At 41.6% G+C, this 21,032-nt stretch overlaps 1 protein-coding gene across 1 annotated transcript; it reads right to left on the reverse strand.

Moving 5' to 3' along the window:
- Positions 1 to 2,453: 2,453 nt before the first annotated feature.
- LOC139735893 (carotenoid-cleaving dioxygenase, mitochondrial-like) lies at positions 2,454 to 20,341 on the reverse strand. The gene is made up of 8 exons (XM_071646647.1): positions 20,194 to 20,341; positions 10,326 to 10,729; positions 9,507 to 9,651; positions 7,470 to 7,978; positions 4,534 to 4,642; positions 3,791 to 3,891; positions 3,063 to 3,174; positions 2,454 to 2,772 (listed from the first exon to the last, which is right to left on the reverse strand). The coding sequence occupies exons 1-8, from the start codon at positions 20,276 to 20,278 to the stop codon at positions 2,624 to 2,626; spliced, it is 1,614 nt and encodes a 537-aa protein (XP_071502748.1). The 5' UTR covers positions 20,279 to 20,341; the 3' UTR covers positions 2,454 to 2,623.
- Positions 20,342 to 21,032: the final 691 nt, after the last annotated feature.

The raw sequence follows: 21,032 nt of genomic DNA on the forward strand, positions 1-21,032 counted from the left end.
TGAAGTTTGAGCTACTTAAAGACAGAATGCAAGGTACAAATTACACATTAATTTGGGTTTGAGGGAAAGGGGCACGAGGGAAGTTCGAGGCGAATGAAGGCACAAGCAACTACAAAATAAGATCAAGCGCCCTCTCGCGCTTTTCATCAGACAGATGATGAGAGTAAGCATAAATAAAACAATACATACCTGCAAACACACGTGGTGATAAATGTGAGTAAAATTGAATTTACATTTCATTACATCATGAAATCAGTCTAAACTGTGTGATAACGATATTACCAATGTAAGGGAGAACAACTCCTTTGTCAGAATACACAGTCTTTCTTTACATTTGTTGGTCCAAAACTATCACAAATAAAAGCTCCTTGGCAGTACAGTATTACATTGTCACACTCATCATTAGCTATTGGTTGTTTCTTATACTTTTGCGTGTGCTTCATAACACGTACCCGTTACAATGACTCCAACCATTGCAATGACGAATATGAGGGCAACTTAATGAATATCGTTTTGGTTCAGTTGAGTAGTTATAATTGAATACATGAGTGGTATACCCTATTGTTAGTAAACCACTTATTTTGTTCTGTCTTTGATTACCCCGGGTAATTACCAGATATCAATTTTTTTTTTAACCAATATATTAAGCATCACATTGTGAGTTCATTCACAACTTGAATATCTAAACATCTATACACAAATATTGTGTATACCAGCAGCTTAGCTGAATATGATTCTGTGAACAAAGTGGGATAGTCGGCTATGAAAAATTAATGACACCATATTCCGACACATGGAAATAATCATGAATGCAAGTTAGGCAATTCATCTGAAGAGTAATGGGGAAGAGAAGCATCTGCGAGTAGACATATAACAGTACACCCAATAACCACTGTGAGTGTAATCTGAGATCTATACAGAAATTAACACAAAATTACCAAGAAAAATACATAATTATATTCAAAGTTAAACACACTTTGAGGTAGGGAAATATTTTCGAGTTGCCATCAGCAACAAAACGAAACACATAATGAATACATTTTGACACTTAATACGCCTCCATCCTACGAACCACAGGTAGAGAGAGGCGAGCTCGATTTTGCTTTCTGGCAACAACTCCCATTAAAGGCTCTACGATGTCTGCTCCTTTGATCTCAGCAAAATTTGACTAGGGCGACTTATGATATGCTGGCCTTGATAAGGAGAAACATGCAGAATAGCAGTCATAATAAATACAATAATAGTTTTACAACATCAACAGCTGCATCGTTTTATGGGGCTAATAAATGATGTTACATGGACAATATGTCTTTACGAACTCCAAAGTAGTGTTAATTACATTTTGGAAGTATTCGATTAATGGCATAACTATATTGCACGGAATTGTTTGAAGGAAGAGAACAGGGACAATTCCGTTTAAACTCTTCACTTATACACGTAGTAAAAACAAGCGAGGAATGACATCATCTTGCAAGACTGATTAGGCTTTAAAACGTGAAAAGCTATAGGAGCCTATCTTTTCACATTCAGCTTGGTCTTCTCGCAAGAACATCATAGTTCTTTTCAGTGACTTCGAGGACAATAAATAATGGACGGGCTTTAAGTTTGACTAAAAAGTTACGATCAAATTAAGTAAACGCTTCAACGGTAAAAACAAAACACTCTACTGACGTTATATTGTAATTTCACTCAATTCTATCCTTTCTCGGAGTAACAACCCGATGACCTTACAAACAATGCCCTTAACTAGATAAATTACATTGGAAGACCTTAAAAAGACACACAGTGATGTGAGGCCAATGAAGCTTGTTTTCACACACTAGTTACCAACCCTCAGCACTTGGGGGCAGTAAAATGTCCACGATCTGTTCGTTTGCAGCTATAACAGAACGTAACGAATGTCGGCAGCTCGACATGCAAGATTATACTTAACGAATGTGTTCAGACCTCTTTGTCTGACAGCTCAACAAGTTACATCCCACACAACACGTGGGTTACAGAGGGACACCAGCAGTAACGATGATTTCAGGAGACACATACGATACCTGTATCCACCTTGCCCCCGTACAAGTGCCGATCAATGCAGTTTGTAGTCAAGAATGCAGAAGCCATCTCACAGACTGGCTTTTGGCAAACCCGCATAATTTTGTGCATCCATGGATATGCAAGTTTACAGAAGAATCAAACATAAGTCCGTTTGATAGAGGAAGACGACAATAACTTGGCAAATGGTGCTGCATGAGTTATCAAGACGTGATGTCGCACTTAGATGGTTTGATCGTGACCAAAGACCGACATCGATGAGGTCAGAGTGTCTTGGAAAGGTCACGATTATTTGCCGTGGAAAGACTTGAAACTCTATATAAAAATATAACGACGAAATCATGTAATTGGTCACAAAATCGTTTCTTTACTCGATACCGGACCATGGGACCGTTGAGATTTCACGACACACAAGACATCCAGCAATGTTCACACTCCTCCATCACATTCCGAACTTGGCAAGATGCAGTCTAGAATTGATATCTCAGTACATCCGCGACCTCGTGGTCAAGGTGATCAGGTGGTGTACAAATATCAGTCTTGGAGGATTTAAAGTTTTGTGTGTAGAAGAGAGTGGGTGTCAGTGGAAGAAGCCGCCGTGGAAAGTGATTGGACACGTCATTTTCTCAGGAATCTCAGCCCGCGCAACTTCCTCTAGTGTCTTGGCATCAAGGACCAGTAAGAACGCCCTCTGTGTCTCACTGCTGATAACGGTGGACAGTAATACACCTGTTGGCAAAAAAAACAGAAACAAAGTCGTAAACTCGTTGATTTCATCATGCAAAATTACGACAATGTTCAATGAATGTTGTCTGTTGCATACCGATTCTGGTAAGTAAACATCACATCTTATCCACATACGTAACATACTAGTATTCGTCATCAAATTGCCCACATGTAAAGACATGCTAATGAAGGTAAAACCAGACAGAACACATCACACATTCACATTCTACACAGACCCATACGCACAGCGAGTATAGTTGATATCTACGTGGACTTTGCTGCTCTACACTTACCATCATCTTCGTCAACGGCGTCCGGCGCTTCGACGAATATTGGTTCGGACGGATAGTGGTTTGGTTTGTGCCAGGACTTGCATGCCTTCGTTCGCATGTTGCACTTTACAATCTGCAAGAAAATGAAGTTTTGTAATATTCAAAATTCTAGATTGGCCTATCAACTTCTTTTCAGAGTATAAATATGGTAATTTCAGACGAAGACAGTATACAGAATGTGGGTTGGATCTCGTTGCCTTAGCTTACGTTAAAGGGGATGGTTAGTTGCTGATGAGTGGGAATCAGTGGGAATGCTGGGGGATATGGCTAGTTACTGATCAGTGGGAATCAGTGGGAATGCTGGGGGATGATTGTTCCAATCCTTGTGGGATTTATTTAAGAGTACATTATATATCTATTGTTGTGTGAAAATTGTTTGCTTCAGAATGGTCTCATACTTATGTAATGTGCACATTGCTTGAATATGAGACCATTCTGAAGTAATTAAATAAATCCCACAAGGATGGAACAATCATCCCCCAGCATTCCCACTGATTCCCACTGATTAGTAACTAGCCATCCCCTTTAAACGCGTATTGCAAGAAAATTTACTCATAATCTACTGAAGATACTGACATGATCTATTATCATTCGCCTTATCTTTGGGCTAATGTTAGACAGATGGTAGGAATTAGGCATACCATGGGGTGGATTTTTCTAAAAGAAAATATTTACGGGGAAATACTTACTGTGTTCATGAAATCTCCTTTGTGTTTTCCAGATGTGCCATATGCGTAGGTGTAGGGCCTGCCGTTGTTCTTACTGTGGTTTATGCACGGCATATCAATTCCTGTGTTGGTAAATTGCGAGGTAGTGAAAGTCAAATAGTTTTTTTGTCCTTTTGTGAAAATGGTCATGAAAACACGAGTGCGAACATAACATTTACATTCATATACATTATCCCTGCGTATAGAATTAATGGACCTTGTTACAGCTGACTTTACGAGTGTAATATCTCAGTCACACGGATGTCGTGCGCAGGGGAAGGGAGGGAGAAATTCATTATGAGGGAGCTTAGGAATTTGTAGAAGTGGATTTCACCGATCTGATGCACACTTTGGATGGAATATTTGGAAAATCTTTAATCCAAAAGGTACCCCCCGAAATATTCAGAGAAATTGTGAATGGCACTCATGGCATCTGTCACCTCTTTACTAAATTTATGGAGGAGGAGCGCTCACCGGCGCTTACAAAACAAACGGCAGTGAATGGAATGGTGACAGGTATCACAATAAATGCCAATCGTACTCTCAGAGATATCACTCTCGTGTTAAAATGAGCTGTATCTCTGAAGATTACAGGGCATCAAATTGACTTACAATCATTTATATTCTTCTGTTACAGTATTGAGACTATTTTCCGGAGATCATGATAAAGTATGAATCTGATATATTTGTAGCAATGAGAGACCAAAATCATGTTTTTATCTTACCGATATCAGAGGCCACTTCGTAGGTAAGATCAACCGTGCCATCTGGTTTGAGCATTGCCGAGGCCGAGGTATAGCTCAGAGAAACGAGGTTAGTGCCAACTGGTGTATTCTGTATACAGAAAAGTAAGACGAAAAATTAGTTTCTCCCAGATTCTTTGAGAATAATTTGCTGTAGCTGTCATTTCAACGGTTTACCATCCAAAACATGATCTACTAACTTCACTATGCTGTCAACTAGTACAAAGTTTTAATTTAACTTGAGATATTTTACAGTATCAAAAATATGTTTAAAGTTCAAACGACATTGATGCGCCTGCAATGGAAAACGTACAGTTGCAGTGTACGGAAAATAAATCAATATTACGAAAGTTAAGACACTGGGGCACTCATTATTTTGTGAGGCCATACAACGAATGCTAGTATCATGAGTGATGAATGGAAGGGCGTTGAGGGTAATCACAAAGTTATAGCTATGCGTTATATATAATCAAACACATGTAAGAATCAGAGATGGTAGCGACCCCATTCCTTGACTTTTCACTTCTATTCTGATTTAGCCTCCTCGAACCCGTTCGATACGCCACGTGTAGACAGATCGAACTGTCTGGTCTCGTTAGCTTCTCATTATTTAATGCCGCTTGGGCAAAAGCCATTCAACCCCAAGTGGAGAAAAATGCGTTGGAAAATTCCTCGCGATCGTAAGTGCACGTCTTCCCTTTGTGACTGAAACCTGTCACTTTTGTAATGGAATTCTCGCGCCTTGTCCCAGCTCTAATTGAAAATCGAAAAATCGATGGATTGGGCTGGAGGAATGTCCCATGTGCTCGTCGCTAGAGAGGTTGAAATGGCAGGATATAAAACCTTTACGACAAATGAGGTTCCGACATGTGTTTTGTGCAACACAGCGGAAAGTGTAGGTAGAGTACGAGGGTTTCGTTCCGTGATAATACTATTATGCTTGCATGTAATACTAAAAGCACGCTTTAACAAATTTTGGTCGTTTTTGTTGCTCGTGGCGTATCAATGAATAGTGAGGTGCTATCACACCCTCATTAAAAATTACGATGTTATAGGTTTTTATGTTTATACATAGACCTATATATATTTATATATTTTTATCTACATCTTCAAAACTCAGAATTTCTGTTCAATTGGATTCTCCTACTGTTCTGTTTGCCTTTTACTGAATACTCCCAGATTACTGACCCCGGGCGTCATTGAGGCCAGCTTTCACAAACCATACAATCTACAAAAGTTAACGTCAATCTTGACAAATAAGCGTCATATTTTGTACCCCTCCCCAGCTTCAAGAATATGACTCTGAAGTGCATCTGGTTTTCTAGCCATCCCTTAATATGCTACTAATCATGATGGCTGGTATGCTGTACACATTGCATCTTAATTCTGAATGAAGTTTAAGAAAATATGTGTGATCATACCGTCCAGTTGAACAGTACGTTTCTCTGATTATTTTGTTATAAAGAGCGTCTAGTTGGATAATTTGTCCAAGAATATCAGTTACCAATTTGTACTTTCATAATAATGTATCCTTCTAGACTACTCATGAGGACAAACACACAAACAAATGTAATTGAAAATCCACAAATTTTACATTCCGCATACTCGAACCACAAATTCCTGATAAACATTTACTGTGAGCAAGGACGTAGGACGTATACATTATTACACTGGAAATATACTGAGCCCGGAACATTATTGAATATTGTTGTAAAGCCTCAAGCCTTCTGCAAAGGTCCAAACGTCCGTTGTGATCGTTAATTCCAATAAAACGGTATTGTTCACATCACGGTTAAAATCTTGAGGAGGGGTCCCAGGTCGCATTCAGAACAAATAGTTTAAATAACTCATCTATTGTTAATGTTTTTACCATACCAGTATGTGGTACGAGTTCAATGAAACCGCCAACAATCCCACAGAATCATCTCCAGCGCCCTTTCTATAGCCCATCATATCGATTTGTTGGAGTATGGGTCGATACAAGATCGGATGTGGCAATGGAGGGTGCATTCACAAAATTGTGTCTGCTTGTTCTGTGCTACAAATTGGCGGCAAGTGCGATTGTCCTCATAGCATTCGAACTACACAAAGGGGTTTTGTTTTTGTTTCGTTTTATCTGGTTTTTTTTTTTTTTTTTGGTCAGCGCGTGGAGTGGTCCAAGGATTGTCCCGCTGATGTGAAATGTCCCACGTTGCTGTAAAGTTATTGACCCTAGGGAATGGACAAGGACCTGGGAAATCTAAAGAATTTTGCAGAGCGCATTCGATGACTCTTACGTCAAAGTCACTTTCAGCGAGGTTTTCAAATTTTGGCGGTAAATAGACTGAAGGTCTTATGTAATGTTTTGGAAATAAATGAATCAAAACTGCATTCATTAGACAAGAGAACATACGCTTAATTAGAATATTGTTTTTGGGATCGTACAGTTTCGGTTGAGACCTAATTTCAGGTTTCTAACATTTTTTTGGTGAAATAATGATAAACCTCTTATGAACTATGAAAGAGCACGTAATTCTATGAGGAATTCAACGTTTATTTGATGAAAATTGGTTTTGAAATGGCTGAGATATCCAAAAAAGAGCGATTCTAATAAAGTGTGGGACCCACACTTTATTAGGATCACTTTGTTTTACTTTGTTTTTGGATGTTTGAGTCATTCCAAACCCGATTTTCATCAAATAAACTTTGAATTCCTCTTAAAATGGTATGCTCTGTACTATATCATATGTGTTTTCTTGGTATTTTGCAAAAAGTTAAAAGCCTAATTCTCATCTCCACCAATACTGTACCACCCTTTTAATCTGTTTCTAAACGTTTGATATCAAGCAAATGAATTCATCAGTCAGAGAATTATGTCATCTGAAAGCATGTAAAACTAAAATTATTAGTCGGAGATTTGTGATATCAGAAGAACTGACCTCATCTATTCTTAAAGGCAAAACGTATCTCCTGACTTCTGTGATGGGGAAATGCCTTTTGCCATCTTGGTCGCCATGTCTCAGGTAGTCGAGGTAAAATTTCTTCAAGAGTTCATCATCGTCATACGAGCATATGTCGAACACTACGTGGTCGTCCTCCTCATACGAATTGATGACATGCATGCCGAAGAGCGGGCCTGCCTCGTACCGCGTCGCCAGTTTCTCACCCGTCTGCTTCTCGACGAGATGGAAAAGTGTCCTTCCCTCGCGGTCGAACTCGAAACACGAGGAAACCGGTTTCCCCAGCATCTGTGACGCCGCAAGACGAGCAACGTTGATGTGCAGTGTCTGCTCTGAAAACACGATGTAGTTGTCGGTCATCCCGAAGCTGTGAAAGTAGGATGGTTTGAGAGGGTTCCGGGCCCGAATGCTGCACAAAAGCTTCGCCGACATCGCCGGGCTAACGGTCGAGCAGGACGTACTGTCTGAATCTTCCGACAACGCTGAATCTGCGAAAATTTATGAAACGAAGAATCATTTATTTTTTTTTCTTTACCTTTCATTTTAAGCGAAGTATGATCTACATTTTATGGCAAGCTTTCACACATGCATTATATCAGAAATTAAAGCATGTAACGTATGTTACATTGGACAAATCCTTACATAAAGATTGAATATGTGTATTAAATGTGTCTGTTGTCGGGTTAGTTCGTGATTCATGTTTGCATTCTGTTACCGCATAGCACGAGTGCGTGGTAAAGTGATACGGCCACAAGGTGACTAGTGCATGCGATGACTGGCGGCACCCCAAGCCGTCCCGCGAAGACCACGACGCCTTCTGTTTGCCTCACTCAACCACAGACTTGTGGAGATCCTAGTTCGATGATTCAGACAGTTCACCTTCGGAGACCCGTCGTCTTGCGGTTACATAACATAGCAAGCTCTGCGTCGTCTAGGGGATCACTAGAGGTATTGTATTTTTACGTCTTTATATTTCACGAATATTCATGTGATTTCAATCGTGAGTTGGCAAGGTTATATATAGGGTGTAGCGTGTTCTGTTTTTCCTTTTTTAAGACTGCAACCCACGAGTGATCCTCTGCGTTCCCTATTTCAGTCTTGATGTACGATTACACATCGCCGTTAAAGTCAGTGTGATATTGGAGACTCAACAGGAATTTAATGATATGTGTTAAACATAAACGACAACAAAAAAAATCAAAAGACTGTGTTTGACCAAAGACTTAGTGGCAACTCTGTCCACGCTGGGCGAGTTCGCAACATCGATGCTTTTTTTTCTGTTTTTGGTTTGTTTGTTTGTTTGTTTGATTTTATTTTTAGTTTCGGGAAAGGAATGAACTTCCGTAATGACAAAGAATGAAATGCTGAGTCTGCGACAAAAAAAAAAAAAACAAAAACCGAACTTTGACTGTCGCACTGTAAGTTTTTCATCAGCTTTTACGAGTTTTAGACACTGTTAAAAATGTAGAATTAGAGGTGCCTATTCAAGGCCAGCTCTCTGCCCTATCAACCGAGGCGTCCGCCTGTCCCACTAGAGTGCCTATGCTATCCACCCCCTGTTTCCTAGCTTTAGACTGACATTGCCGTGAGTGTTTAATCATACAGTTCAGTCGATTCCATTTTTATCTAGCGACTATTGTCTCAAGGGCAAAATTGTTGCGCACGCTAGTCAATTTCTTCACAAAAAAGAGTGTAGAGTCGATGATGAAACTTGAATCATGGGAGGTTGAATAACCCTATACTATCATAAGTTGAGGCAAAGTCTCCACTATGCTGTTATCATTGTTTGGATTAGTGGGAAAATTTTCTTACGTTGAAACACTTAAAGTCTTACTTCGCTATATGGAATGGCATACATCTTTTGACGGTCTCATCCTAAACTTGAGAATTAATCTCGTCAATGCTTCAGAGTCTTTCATTGCGCTGTGACAAGGCCACAAACAGTAGGCCTAACCATTATTTTGATGAGATATCAAAAGACAGGGGAATTAAGTATGCGCAAACTTATTTACCTACCTGTGTGAGATTTAGGGGAGAATTTGATAACGTTGTAGTAACATCCTGTCAGGTAGGAAGTTCCCATGTTATATGAGCAGCCGTCCCTGTCCGTCTGGGCGTGGACTGAAGCCGTCATCATCCCGAATGTCTGCAGCAAGTCGATCTAAACGAGGGCACGGTTGTAGAGCGAAAAGGGTAAAAAAAGCAGATCATACACGAGTTAATCACTGGATTACTGGTGCCACATGCCCTTTTTCTCAAATCATAGTATAATTTTCTCTCTTTAAATTTCTTCAGCGATGACTTCAGCACCAGGACGTGATTCAAGGGCGCAACAGCCTTTGAGATGATTAGTGTCGCTACTGTTTTTTTACCATCATCAATAAATAGTTGCAACTATTTAGCTTCCCTTAATCTCCTAATTATACATCAAATCCGTCGTGATCATCATTATGGCGGCCACATCAGCATGTTAGTGATCTTAAAAAAACAAAACAACGAACGGTAGGCACTCCTACGAGTGTTCAAGAACATAATAGTTCAAGGGGAAAATCATGACAGGTACGATAATGAGGTGCTGTTTTTCCCATCATTAAGCAAAAAGAAAGCAAGAAAATAACATCAATGTGAGACCACCGCATGCTACAGGATGCGCAGGTGCCGTAAACGTTTAAACAAAGATGTTTTGCTGCACGGTATTTTTAGATTCTTTAGTCACTATGAAACAAGTTTTGCTATTATTGGCCTCTTGTTGAAATGCAGATGCCTTTGAAGCCTAGCTGGAAGACAATAGGTCATGAGTGAGACGAAGAGGCCTATCAATGGGGCGCCACCTACCGTTTGGTCCTCTGTGCTGAGGTCTTGAAGGTTGATCTTTCTCGGGGTGTAGGTCTCCGTAGCTGTGTAGACCTCATCCCCAAGTTGATACACGTTTATTAGATTATTGTCGGTAACATTGAGCGGTAAAAAGTGCGTAGCGAACCGTTCGAGGACGTTCTTGCATGGGTCGGGAATCCCGACAGTGCCGAATTCGGAGAGGATGATCTTGTTGTATTTCATAGCCTTCTTGTACGCGTTGCTCCGAAGGAATCGATTCTGATACGTCACCTTTCCGTTGTGGAAGGCAAACTTGTGCATTAGTGCCAGTCCATCAAACCAGTGCTGATAGGCCGTATTCCCTACTTCAAAGAGACCTGGTCCAATTCGCACAAGTGAGCCCAGGAGCCAGCCCGGGAGGTTGCCTGTGAAGAACGAGGAAACGCAGAACACCATATCAATCAAAATTCTGATCAAACACACTGCCCTTTGAGCTATAATTACACTGTACATGGCAATAGTCTTTAGCTGTGCTCTAATCTTTATACATAGAAACCGAACAGTTTCTCCTACAATACTTGGCCGGGGCACACAATGTATTAACATAAAAATCCACAAAAAACATTTATGACCACTGAGAATTACTAGAAGGTTAAAGAGATGATAAAAATTTCCGTTGCCCTGGACGAATTGATTGCAACACATTATCTTTCCGTCGTGAAAAATTGTAGCGCCACACGTTGTTATTTCCTAGGCCTTGTTAACTAGTTTTCATCTGTCTATTGAATCATTTCATATTCAGATTACATATCTTGTCTGTTCCTCTTCAATGAGATTGAAACCATTAGTTAGAGAAGATGTTACTGTACTGACGGTTGGAAGGACATTCTACTTCATACAAACAGCACCTACTATTGATACCAGACCAACAGCCTGTCTGGGTTTAGCAAAGTTTTGAATACCGAAAAAAGAAGAAATGCTGAATGCAGTGTATGATTATGAAACTATTGTGATACATGTGTTACAGCAAAACAGTAGTGATTTTAGGTTGTTTTTCTTTTTTGCATTATTGAGTCGCATTGTATCATAATTTGTTCGGGACACCCTGCTGCTTCCAATTCGCGCTGAGCACGAGCTGCTGTTGATACATCACCAGCACCACTAATCCCCGTCTATTATCTATGACGCCTAACAAGATTATGCCCACATGTGTAAGGCTCCTCTTTAGCAGACAGTTGAGGACTTGTAGATTCTGCCTGGGAGTCTCTACCAAAAGAGAACTGCCTGTGTCAGGTGATCTGTCACGGCTAGTTAGCACGCGAGCAAGCGGTCACAATGGTCTCAGATTTATCAAGATATTCGCTCATAATTGTCTTGTCATGAGTTAATCCCACGAATTTGGAAGGATTCTATTTTGGTCAAGGGTAAGTTAATGAGCTTACTGGTCCCGTTCTGGTCGAAGTTAAATGAAGGGCGCCATCTCATCAGTGACGGAGGGTACAGCTCCACAGTCTTTCAATTGCAACAGTGGAGTATCATGTACAACATATACCTCCTCAGATGATGAACGATACCTTGAGATGAACGCAAAATTTAATACCAGCAAATTTTCTGGTTGGGAGTGATGTTTATCAGCAACAATAGAGGAGACCACTCATGTGGCCAATAGGAAATTCCCAATCACTTAAATCGGACAAACAGCTCAGACATCAGTTCTAATTTCTCGTCTCGAATAGCTCCCCACCTGTGTTTCATTAAGAAAACTAGGACAAGTGCACGGCCTAATAATAATTTCCCCACCTCCAAACCAAACTACGGATATCGCCCTCTACGTTTATAATCTCTTCTCACTGAGAGTTGGCCTTTTGCAGCCAACAATGTAAGAAAAAACTGTGTCATATCGTGTATTTAAGACGAAATACAACATGGAACATAATGCAGGAAGTAAAAGTTCCTATCCACTGATGCTACTCTCTGTGACAATCCAGCAAAGAAAAGAGACTTTTGGTCATTGGTTATATCGAAAATATGAGATATATTCACATCATAGTAGCGGTTTGGTGGTTACAGTGAAGGTGCAGTCTTGTCCTTGCCCTGTTCCCGACTCATGCATCCAGACGCGTTAATGACGTATCCTGTGTTCCATTATCTTAATGAACTACCATGTACAGAAAGCAACTTGTCAGCACAAATTATTCATGACGATATAATCCGCTGGAGCCGCTGTCTGAGCCTCTCTGTTTAAGAAATGAATGAATATGACATTATGATCTCTACCTAAGTGCCCTTGAAGTGTGTGGGAGGATGAGGCTATACTCGTACAGCAGTTTATAAACGTCGAAAAGTGCTAAATATAGCACAAAGCCTTGCAATTTAACTAAAGATATTATTATACCCCAATGTACACAGGAATATTAGTAGCTGAAATATATCGAATATTTATTTTAAGTATGAGTGTTTCCTCACTTCACATGAACTATTATAAGAACGAGCTCAGAACGAGATAAAGGATAAGCACAGTGAGCCTGTGCTCACTCTCATAACCCGATTTGAGTGGAAGGAGGAAGAGAAACGTTAATTGTATCTTAGGAAGGAGACTGAGCAATTAAAACAAGAATCTGCTAGCTTTTCTTCGATCAAAACAGCGCCAGAAATCAGCGTGAAACGAGTCTTGGGGGACCAAACGTAATCTAATTTTCGATCGCGCGTCGAGTAGAATGTATTTGACCCACAGCGTGTAAAAGCTGCTTGGAACTCGGTTGTTTTTGCCTGCTTTCCCAACAAGCTCACATATGGTTTCAGGAAGCAAATCTCGCCTCAAGAGCCCCTGTGGTCTGGAAAGTCTTCTCGAAATTGGAAACGGAAGATAACTGTTAACCGTAAATGGAATCGATTGTAACTTAAAAAGCACATTGTAAGCACATTACATCTTATTGTTGATGTTATAATCGTGTTCTACGGTTAGAACAACCGATGAACACGGATATAATATTGTTGCCTCGTGCCTCGTTTATGGGTTTGTTCTATTGCACGTTTGCTCTTCTTTAGTGAGTTTTATTTTCTTGTAAGTTGTGTTTTAGCTGTTGTTGTTGTTGTTTGTTGTTGTTTTTTTTTTTTTGGGGGGGGGGAAAGTACATCTCTATGAAGAATGCCAATCGACATATTCGAGGAACTTGTGAGGAGGAAACCATCCGTCTTTGCTACCTTTAAACGCCCTGAGTGATGGTGAAATCACATGATTACAATGTAATCACTGAATTTCACTGAATCACATTGTGTGTTTCAATTCTTAGTTTTAGACTCCAAAAGCGATGACATGATTATGAAACAACATTTTGTGATTCACGTATAATATATCATCATGTTAGTACGATGAGATGATGTAGATTATAGCGTGTCTCACGTTTTCATCTTCAAGGAAGATAAAATGAGGCTGGTATTGTCACCTGTTCAGAGATTCGATGTTATCCAATATTTTCTTTTTTAATGATGCAAAGACAAAATTTATACATGTCCTTAGTCAGAAAATGGCTCATGAGTACACCATCAGGGAGACATCATAAACCTCATTGGTTTCCATTTATCAGCTTTTCACAACCTCAAAAACGTTCACGTGCGGTTTTTGTGTATAATTTATGTCTCAAAAGTCAGCCATGATCAAAATTTTCTTTACACTATCGAACCTCTGTTACACATCAATTTTGTGCAATCCATGCTGATTCTCTTACGAGCCACAGAAATGTCGCTTTAAATTCGTCGATTGTGTCTTTTTGATATAAACTGCACAAAAGGCAAGGTTTGATATCTTCATTTCTTTCAATGTCAATCACGCTAACTACTCCAATCCCTCCCTTGTAGGTTTGCTCTCATCGAATTTATTCGCATGACCATAAACGAGCAACTAAAGCTCTCCTCCAAAATGTCTTATGTTCATATATCTGGATTGATTTACTCATAAGGTAACTCGTTTGGCCGAATGAGGGTATCATCTTCCGAAGACCAGACGATGAGACAACACTCATGCTGCTCTCTCTTACGGAGATGATGACACCTCCGCTTTTCAGGGCCTCAGTCGTTCCGTTGCGAGCACCTTAATAGCTTATCCCACCCACAATGCGATCTCATTACCTAATTCCGTCGGATTATCGCCTACAGATCCGTATCTAGGGTAGGAGATTAGAGCGCGGAATCCGGGTACCGCACGGCGAGCTTGAGAATAACCTCAACACCTCGTATTGCAGTGGATTACTTATTTCGTCTTCCCCATCACCTAAAGCTTCCATGCGTCTTGAGAGCCAGCTCTTAACGTGATTAGCGTAACATGGTGCTCATAAAGGATATCGGCTGTGGGAGTATATACTATAGCACATCAGAAAATTGTATAGTAAATTTCTTTTGCAATTTAAACCTGTAGGAGGGGCGTGCTAAATTTGACATGTAATGAACCACTGAAAGGAACAGCCCCAATTAATTGACTGTGGACACAGCAATAATGTTGATGTCCTAAACAAAAAGACCCCCCACATATGACAACTAAACAAGGAAGTTTCACATCTTCACAACTTTTTTTTTTTCCTCCTTGTAGTTGTACAAAAACATGGCAGTAACTTCCTGGCATCCTTTGCTCCGGCGTGGGAACGGGCTTCTCCAGTGTACAAACCAAACATTTTAGAATGACAGGTACAAGGAAAGGATTTGCTATCATGGACACGAATGTGGTTGACGAGGAGACCTCACATAGTAGAGAGTGACGAACTAGAAAGGAAAGCCACTGTTGTGCGCCAGAAACCGCAGAATCCAGAAGGGCGACATCAGTGGTTTTGGAGAGCCGTCGGGAGGATTTTCCCCACACAGTTTGCGCAGTAGATCCTCAAGGGATCTCATCCTCTTTGCTGACTTCGACGACAGATAAAAACGAAGGAATACTACAGTGCATTGGTCCACACTACTTTGCTGTGAAGACAGAATAAACTTTTACACAGGACAGCGAGTCTCACGAAGATGTTTTAAACTTCTTAGTAGAAACAGGCAGATCATTAATACGCCAGTTTACAATATAATAATATATGCAGTCTATATCTGTAGCTCCACCTATATAGTATAATATGGTTGCTCCATGGTATTACTGACAGAAAATTTTGTATTGTGTAGATTTCGATTCCTGGGTCAAAGGACTATACAAATAATTGAGTCACCCTTCATCCGAACGTGTTCCATTTTCAACTAGTTTACCGCATATCTACTGATTTATGTCGAAAACGTACTCCTCGGGTTTTTTTCCTCGTCCATTGCGCATTTGCGATATTGCCTCCCTAACCTTGTCGCGCTTAACCCATATGCATCCGATCCACTGATGATGCTTCATCGAGTCATCAAAGATATATCTGGTTTCTCATCAAGTATACGGGCCGGCGGGCCCCCTGTTTCCACATTGAAACTTTAAGAGGCCTCGTCGGTGCAGGCAACTAATTCTACATGACATTCACCGCAGAGTTATCGCACTTTTTCTCTTCATAACCATTGGCGAGCTACGAAAAAGAAGCGAAGGAATGGAAAAACCTGAACATCGCACACGTTATTAGTGAGTCAATTCTGAGTCATGAAAGAAGCTAACCAGACGGGCACTTCATCAGAAAGGGGATAAAATTTAGAAGCTAAGGACAGAGAGAGAGGGTGTGTATGAGAGAGGGAAAGAAGGGAAGGGGAAGAAGGGAAGGGAAAGAGGGAGAGGGGAGGGGAAGAGAGGGGAGGAGAAGGAGGAGGAGGAAAGGATGATTTTGGATATGGAAATACTGAGAAAACGAAAGTAGAGGATAAAAGTGTGAGAACAAAGAGCTGTCTCTACTGTTTGGTTTGCTCTGGCCAATACAGTGGATGTGGTAACAGACAGCTGGCATCTGCAGTCACAAAACGTGGATAATGTATATTGAGATATGCAGCCATTACGCGTACCTAACATGTCTTAATAAGGAAGAATGAGCACAATTCAAACATACTAGGCCTATGTGTTCTGTTTGTGAAACGAAATGGAAAATACCAGCACACAATCATGAAATTAACAGTACCAAATCAAACTGCTACCAAAAAAAAAAAAGAGCGCCGAGTATCGTGAAGAAATTAGATTGCAATGACATAGGCCTACGGTGTATTTACGGTAGAGCTCAACATACCACACATAGATTCCTGTCTTGCCTGTCAGGGCGCAGCATCAAACCTATACACACCATTCGAATACGACTCAGAAAACAGCCCTATACGAGCAAGACGCCAAGGCAAGAACTTGACAGTGTATATGTTCTTATAGTGAAACATGAAAAGCGTAATCAAGGAAGATAAGAGTGCCTAGATATCGCAGAGATGAGAACATAGGTCTTGGTATCACCAGGGAGGTGAGTATTGCGTGCTACAGACTGATGTAGATGTAGGCCTTCATGGTTAATGTGGAAAAGAAATCGTGTCGGAGAAATAAGGTATTTGGGCCACAATTTTACGATTTTGTCTCGACTTCTCTTGACCTTTCCTCCTATATGACGGCTTGCTTTAGGATAAAAAGTATAATGGACGTTACACGCAACCTGAAGGCAACGCTTACATAGCATGGTGAAGGTTGCCGGAGAAAAAGACACAAATTGTGGAATTTAGGGCACAATTTAACGGGCCCGTCTCGATTTATATTGCCCAGCTCTCTAGAGGCTTGACAAAAGAGGAGAAAGTCGCGCCTGCGGGTCAGACCACAACGGTTGAATTTCAACAACTTTTGCGATTGTCTTCTTCATTTCTTGCGCTCTACCGTGCGAGAGTGACGGTGTGCCTTTTATATGGGCGTGTCAATTCAAGTGAAAGGGGAATGAGAGCCTCTGACATGGAGGGAGTGGGTTGAAAAGGACACATGTGAGATAAGCAGGGAGACTGAAAGAACAAAACATACGAAAATAAGGAGATGGCGGGAGAAAAGGTGGGGAAACGGTGAAAGAAAGCCTGAACGAAATCCTAGAATCCTTTGGTTGGGACACTACATAATGGCACTCGGAATACATTAAAGATTTAAAAAAAAGGGAGACGACAGTCCCTGGATTTGACATCCCTTCGCAAATTTCGGCAAATTGGCCGTTCTTGTCGTTGATACAGTTACCCGATGTGCAGACGGGTGGCCTGGCGCACATTACTCCGGGTGGGGCTCGCCGTCATCTCACATCATATCGATGCTGCAGACCAGACAGTGCTTCGGACCCCACCCTCTCTACCACGCGACCCTTTCTCTGTCAGCCACGGGCAGGCCTGGCCATGGGTTTACCAGGGACTGCAGACGTAATTAGTGCCTAGTTTTGAGTTTAGCCGATTCTCCAGCACGACCAAGTTATCATTGCTCTATAAAATGTATGGGAAGACGTACGGACCTTCTACAGCAAGACGAACGCTAACACCAGTTCGGATTTAATACTATCATATAATACTTGCTTGACCCTGTTGCCACGTGTTACCACTAATGCAACGATACAATGATTCTTCCCCATAAAGCCCTGGTAGAAACAACGGATCATCCTTGGTCCGAAGTTCAGATGTGAATTTAAGTTTAGATATGTGATGAATAGACACACGGGCAAAATCAATAGCTCTATTGTCTATTTGTCATTCGAATAAATTCCAATGCAGTTTAATGAACGGTAGCATGGCTAGACCTTGAATTGTGTACGAAATCATACGGGACTTGAAAGAGTGAGATAAGACAAGAGCTGGCGATAAGGGTGTATGATAGAGGTCTCTTGCCAGCTGATTTGCCATTCTCCTTCCTTCCATATCTTTTAGCACGCTGGATTCCCAGGGGCTGGTCATCACTTCGCCTTACCTGGTCCTATATTGCGCAAGATCCGATATGCCTGCACTGTTTCTATGGCAGTATCAAGGGGAAAAGACTGGTTGATCAAGATATTTGACACTGGGTAACGAGTGACACGGTATTTAAGTATATAACTTTATGAGCGCATATACGTACAGAGAGAGATAGGTTCGTATATGATACTTCTTTATATACGATCTAATGCTACAAAGTGTTTGACTCAAGTGACTTATGGAAACGTAGCTCAAAGTACACTTTTGACAGATTGAAAACATTGAATTGAGTAACGCTTGCAACCATAGCCATGATAAGGGTGAGTCCTGAATAGTAACAAACTGCTAAGGTTAGCGTTCAGTAATGCCTTATGTATGTGTAGATTTATGCGGGTAACCAAGTGCTGTACAAGGATGGCAAGGGCGTGAGCTACCTTGGGAGCGGCGGACGCGGACGCCGTGCATTCGCGTTAGCTGGGAAGAGTCCCCGCTAACTCGGTACGAGTTTAGCGCGTGGTAGGTTTGGACGGGACGGGGGTGAGTACATGTAATTCGATTTAGTCATTAACTGAGATACGCTGGCCGGCTGGACGCTTGCCAAGCGGTACACGGGCTACTATTGTTGTGTGGGATGTCCCGTACTGTGAAATAAAAAAAAAGTAATTGGAACAAAAGACATTGAACGGGCTTTGAAGTCAGGAAATTTCTTCCCACGTGGAGCTGGCCTCCCTGCTGCAGGCATGCTGTAAATCTTGGGCGTTCTGCATACCAGTACGTATTACAGACTGCAATGATATTCGGATCTTTCCTTTTCCTGAATTGTGTCATCTTTTCTGGACAGTCAGATGTCTGACTTTTTTAAGCGCCTGCACCACTGCAGATCAGACATTGTTTGATTTTCACACCCACCGTCGTTTGCCGGTCGGTGTAGATGAATGAGAATTTGCTGGACAAGGTCGCAATTTAACCGAGACATGGGAAAACGGGGAGGGGGTTAGCCCTGACAGTCACAGAAAGGCAGGGAAAGAGAGAGGAAAAAGTAAAGAAAAGAGGGAGGGGAGAGAGGAAAAGAGGCTCCAGACGACGAGGTTGTATAACTTTCGCGAGAGAAGGGGAAAAAATCACGCGCCTTGTCTGGTGTGGGTTGAATGAATGGCATGGTTTACGAATCAAATGAAATTGAAACGATGACAATGAAGTAATGACCTGGACCCTGTGCCCGAGTGTTGGAAGCTATGGTCCAGCTAAGTAGGCGAAAATGATCCATTTATTAATCATATGGTTAACCGATACCATGATAAAATTGGAACGTGGTAATCTACTTTCTTGGCACACTTAGGTCAAAATCGAGCACCCATTGAATTCTCACAGTATCATTCAAATACCAGCAGCCTCCATCAGTATTCTATCTGCCTGAATGTATAGTTCAACGACTGGAGGTGCACATTTCAAGATTAGTAAGAAGACGGCTGGAGTTATGATTACGCATATAGCAGGTATGCACCCTGGACGACAGTTGTATGCCAGTGTCAAGCAACGCAGAAAAATAGATGGATAGTCATGATGACAAGGGGAATGAGCGTGTCTTCAGAAGACCCTGGAATCGGGAGGGTTCAATGATAAAGCGAGTCTTGTTCTCACGAATCGGTGGATTCCATGCATGATCTGTCACCCAGAGTTGTGACTCTTGGCCCTGGTTGCGAGCTAGCATCTCCGCACAATTCCATCCTTTCTACAGCTCTAAACCGAAAGATATGAGATCCTCTTCTCTAATTGATGGAGAAGATAGCATCTGAGCAAAGAGGTTACAATGCCCTCTTTGACACCAACACGACCAGCTCTCTCCTGACCTGCACGGTCAGACTCCGAGCCACTTTTTTTCCTGTTATACATTTAAACCACGTGCATGTAAATCAAACACGGATTGCCGTAAGGATGAATATTATCTGAGGAAGAAATGTATCAGCAAGAGAGAGACAGACAGACACCGAGAGGGAGGGAGGGAGAGAAGTTAAAGAAAGAGAGGGGAGAAAATAGGGGTGGAGTTTTGCACCCTTACCTTTAACTTCTGCTTCAACAGGATCGGGGTATTCCCTTTGAACGGAGTTGAATAGACATCCAAAATTGGGATCCGAATTAGCCATACCGAGCACGTTACTGAAAAATAATTCACGATTAACAAAATAGGGGAGGTGGTAAAGCACAGATTTACACACGGGCTCAGCGAATGAAGCCAGAAAATAAAAAGTGAATGGTGAGGACCCAGTTTTAGTACTGCTGGAGAAGTTCGCGTTGGTGGGTTCCCAATCGTGTATGAGCATTGATCAGCTGGCGTGTCGGATTTTGTACCTTGTCGAGCGCTGCAGTGTCGCGTGCACTACACCCGGCTAGGAATCCCTTATAATACGTTTCATTCTCATGAATGAGTTGTCTCGCTCAAATCCCCTAGGGTATATTGCCCACAGATACACAGACACACACACACAGACACACACATGCACTCACACACGTGCTCAACGGCCCACACACACACACGCACGCACACACACACAAACCGTACACCCCTCTCTCTCTCCCTCTCTCCCCCTCTCTCTATATCAGGGCTGTCCACCGGAGGGAAGAAACGCATATGCTCCTATTGAAATAGCGCCTTGGACGTTTAAGGTCATGCCGCCGGTTGCTGAAGTTGCCTCTGATAGGCCAAAACCGTGTGACGTAAACCAACCATACCGCTAACAGTCATGGAAGCTACAGACGGTGTCTACTGAGATGAGATCCCAACATCACACAGCACAGTCAGTCAGTGTAATTCTACCGGGGTATAATACGTCATACTAGATACTAACAAGTGAATGACAGTAGTATGTCAATACAACTCCCCTACAAGTGAATCACCTC

The sequence above is a fragment of the Diadema antillarum genome, unplaced genomic scaffold (genome assembly GCF_040938485.1).
Source record: "Diadema antillarum isolate AM-2024a unplaced genomic scaffold, OU_Dant_1.0 seq00000604_RagTag, whole genome shotgun sequence".
Lineage (NCBI taxonomy): Eukaryota > Metazoa > Echinodermata > Echinoidea > Diadematoida > Diadematidae > Diadema > Diadema antillarum.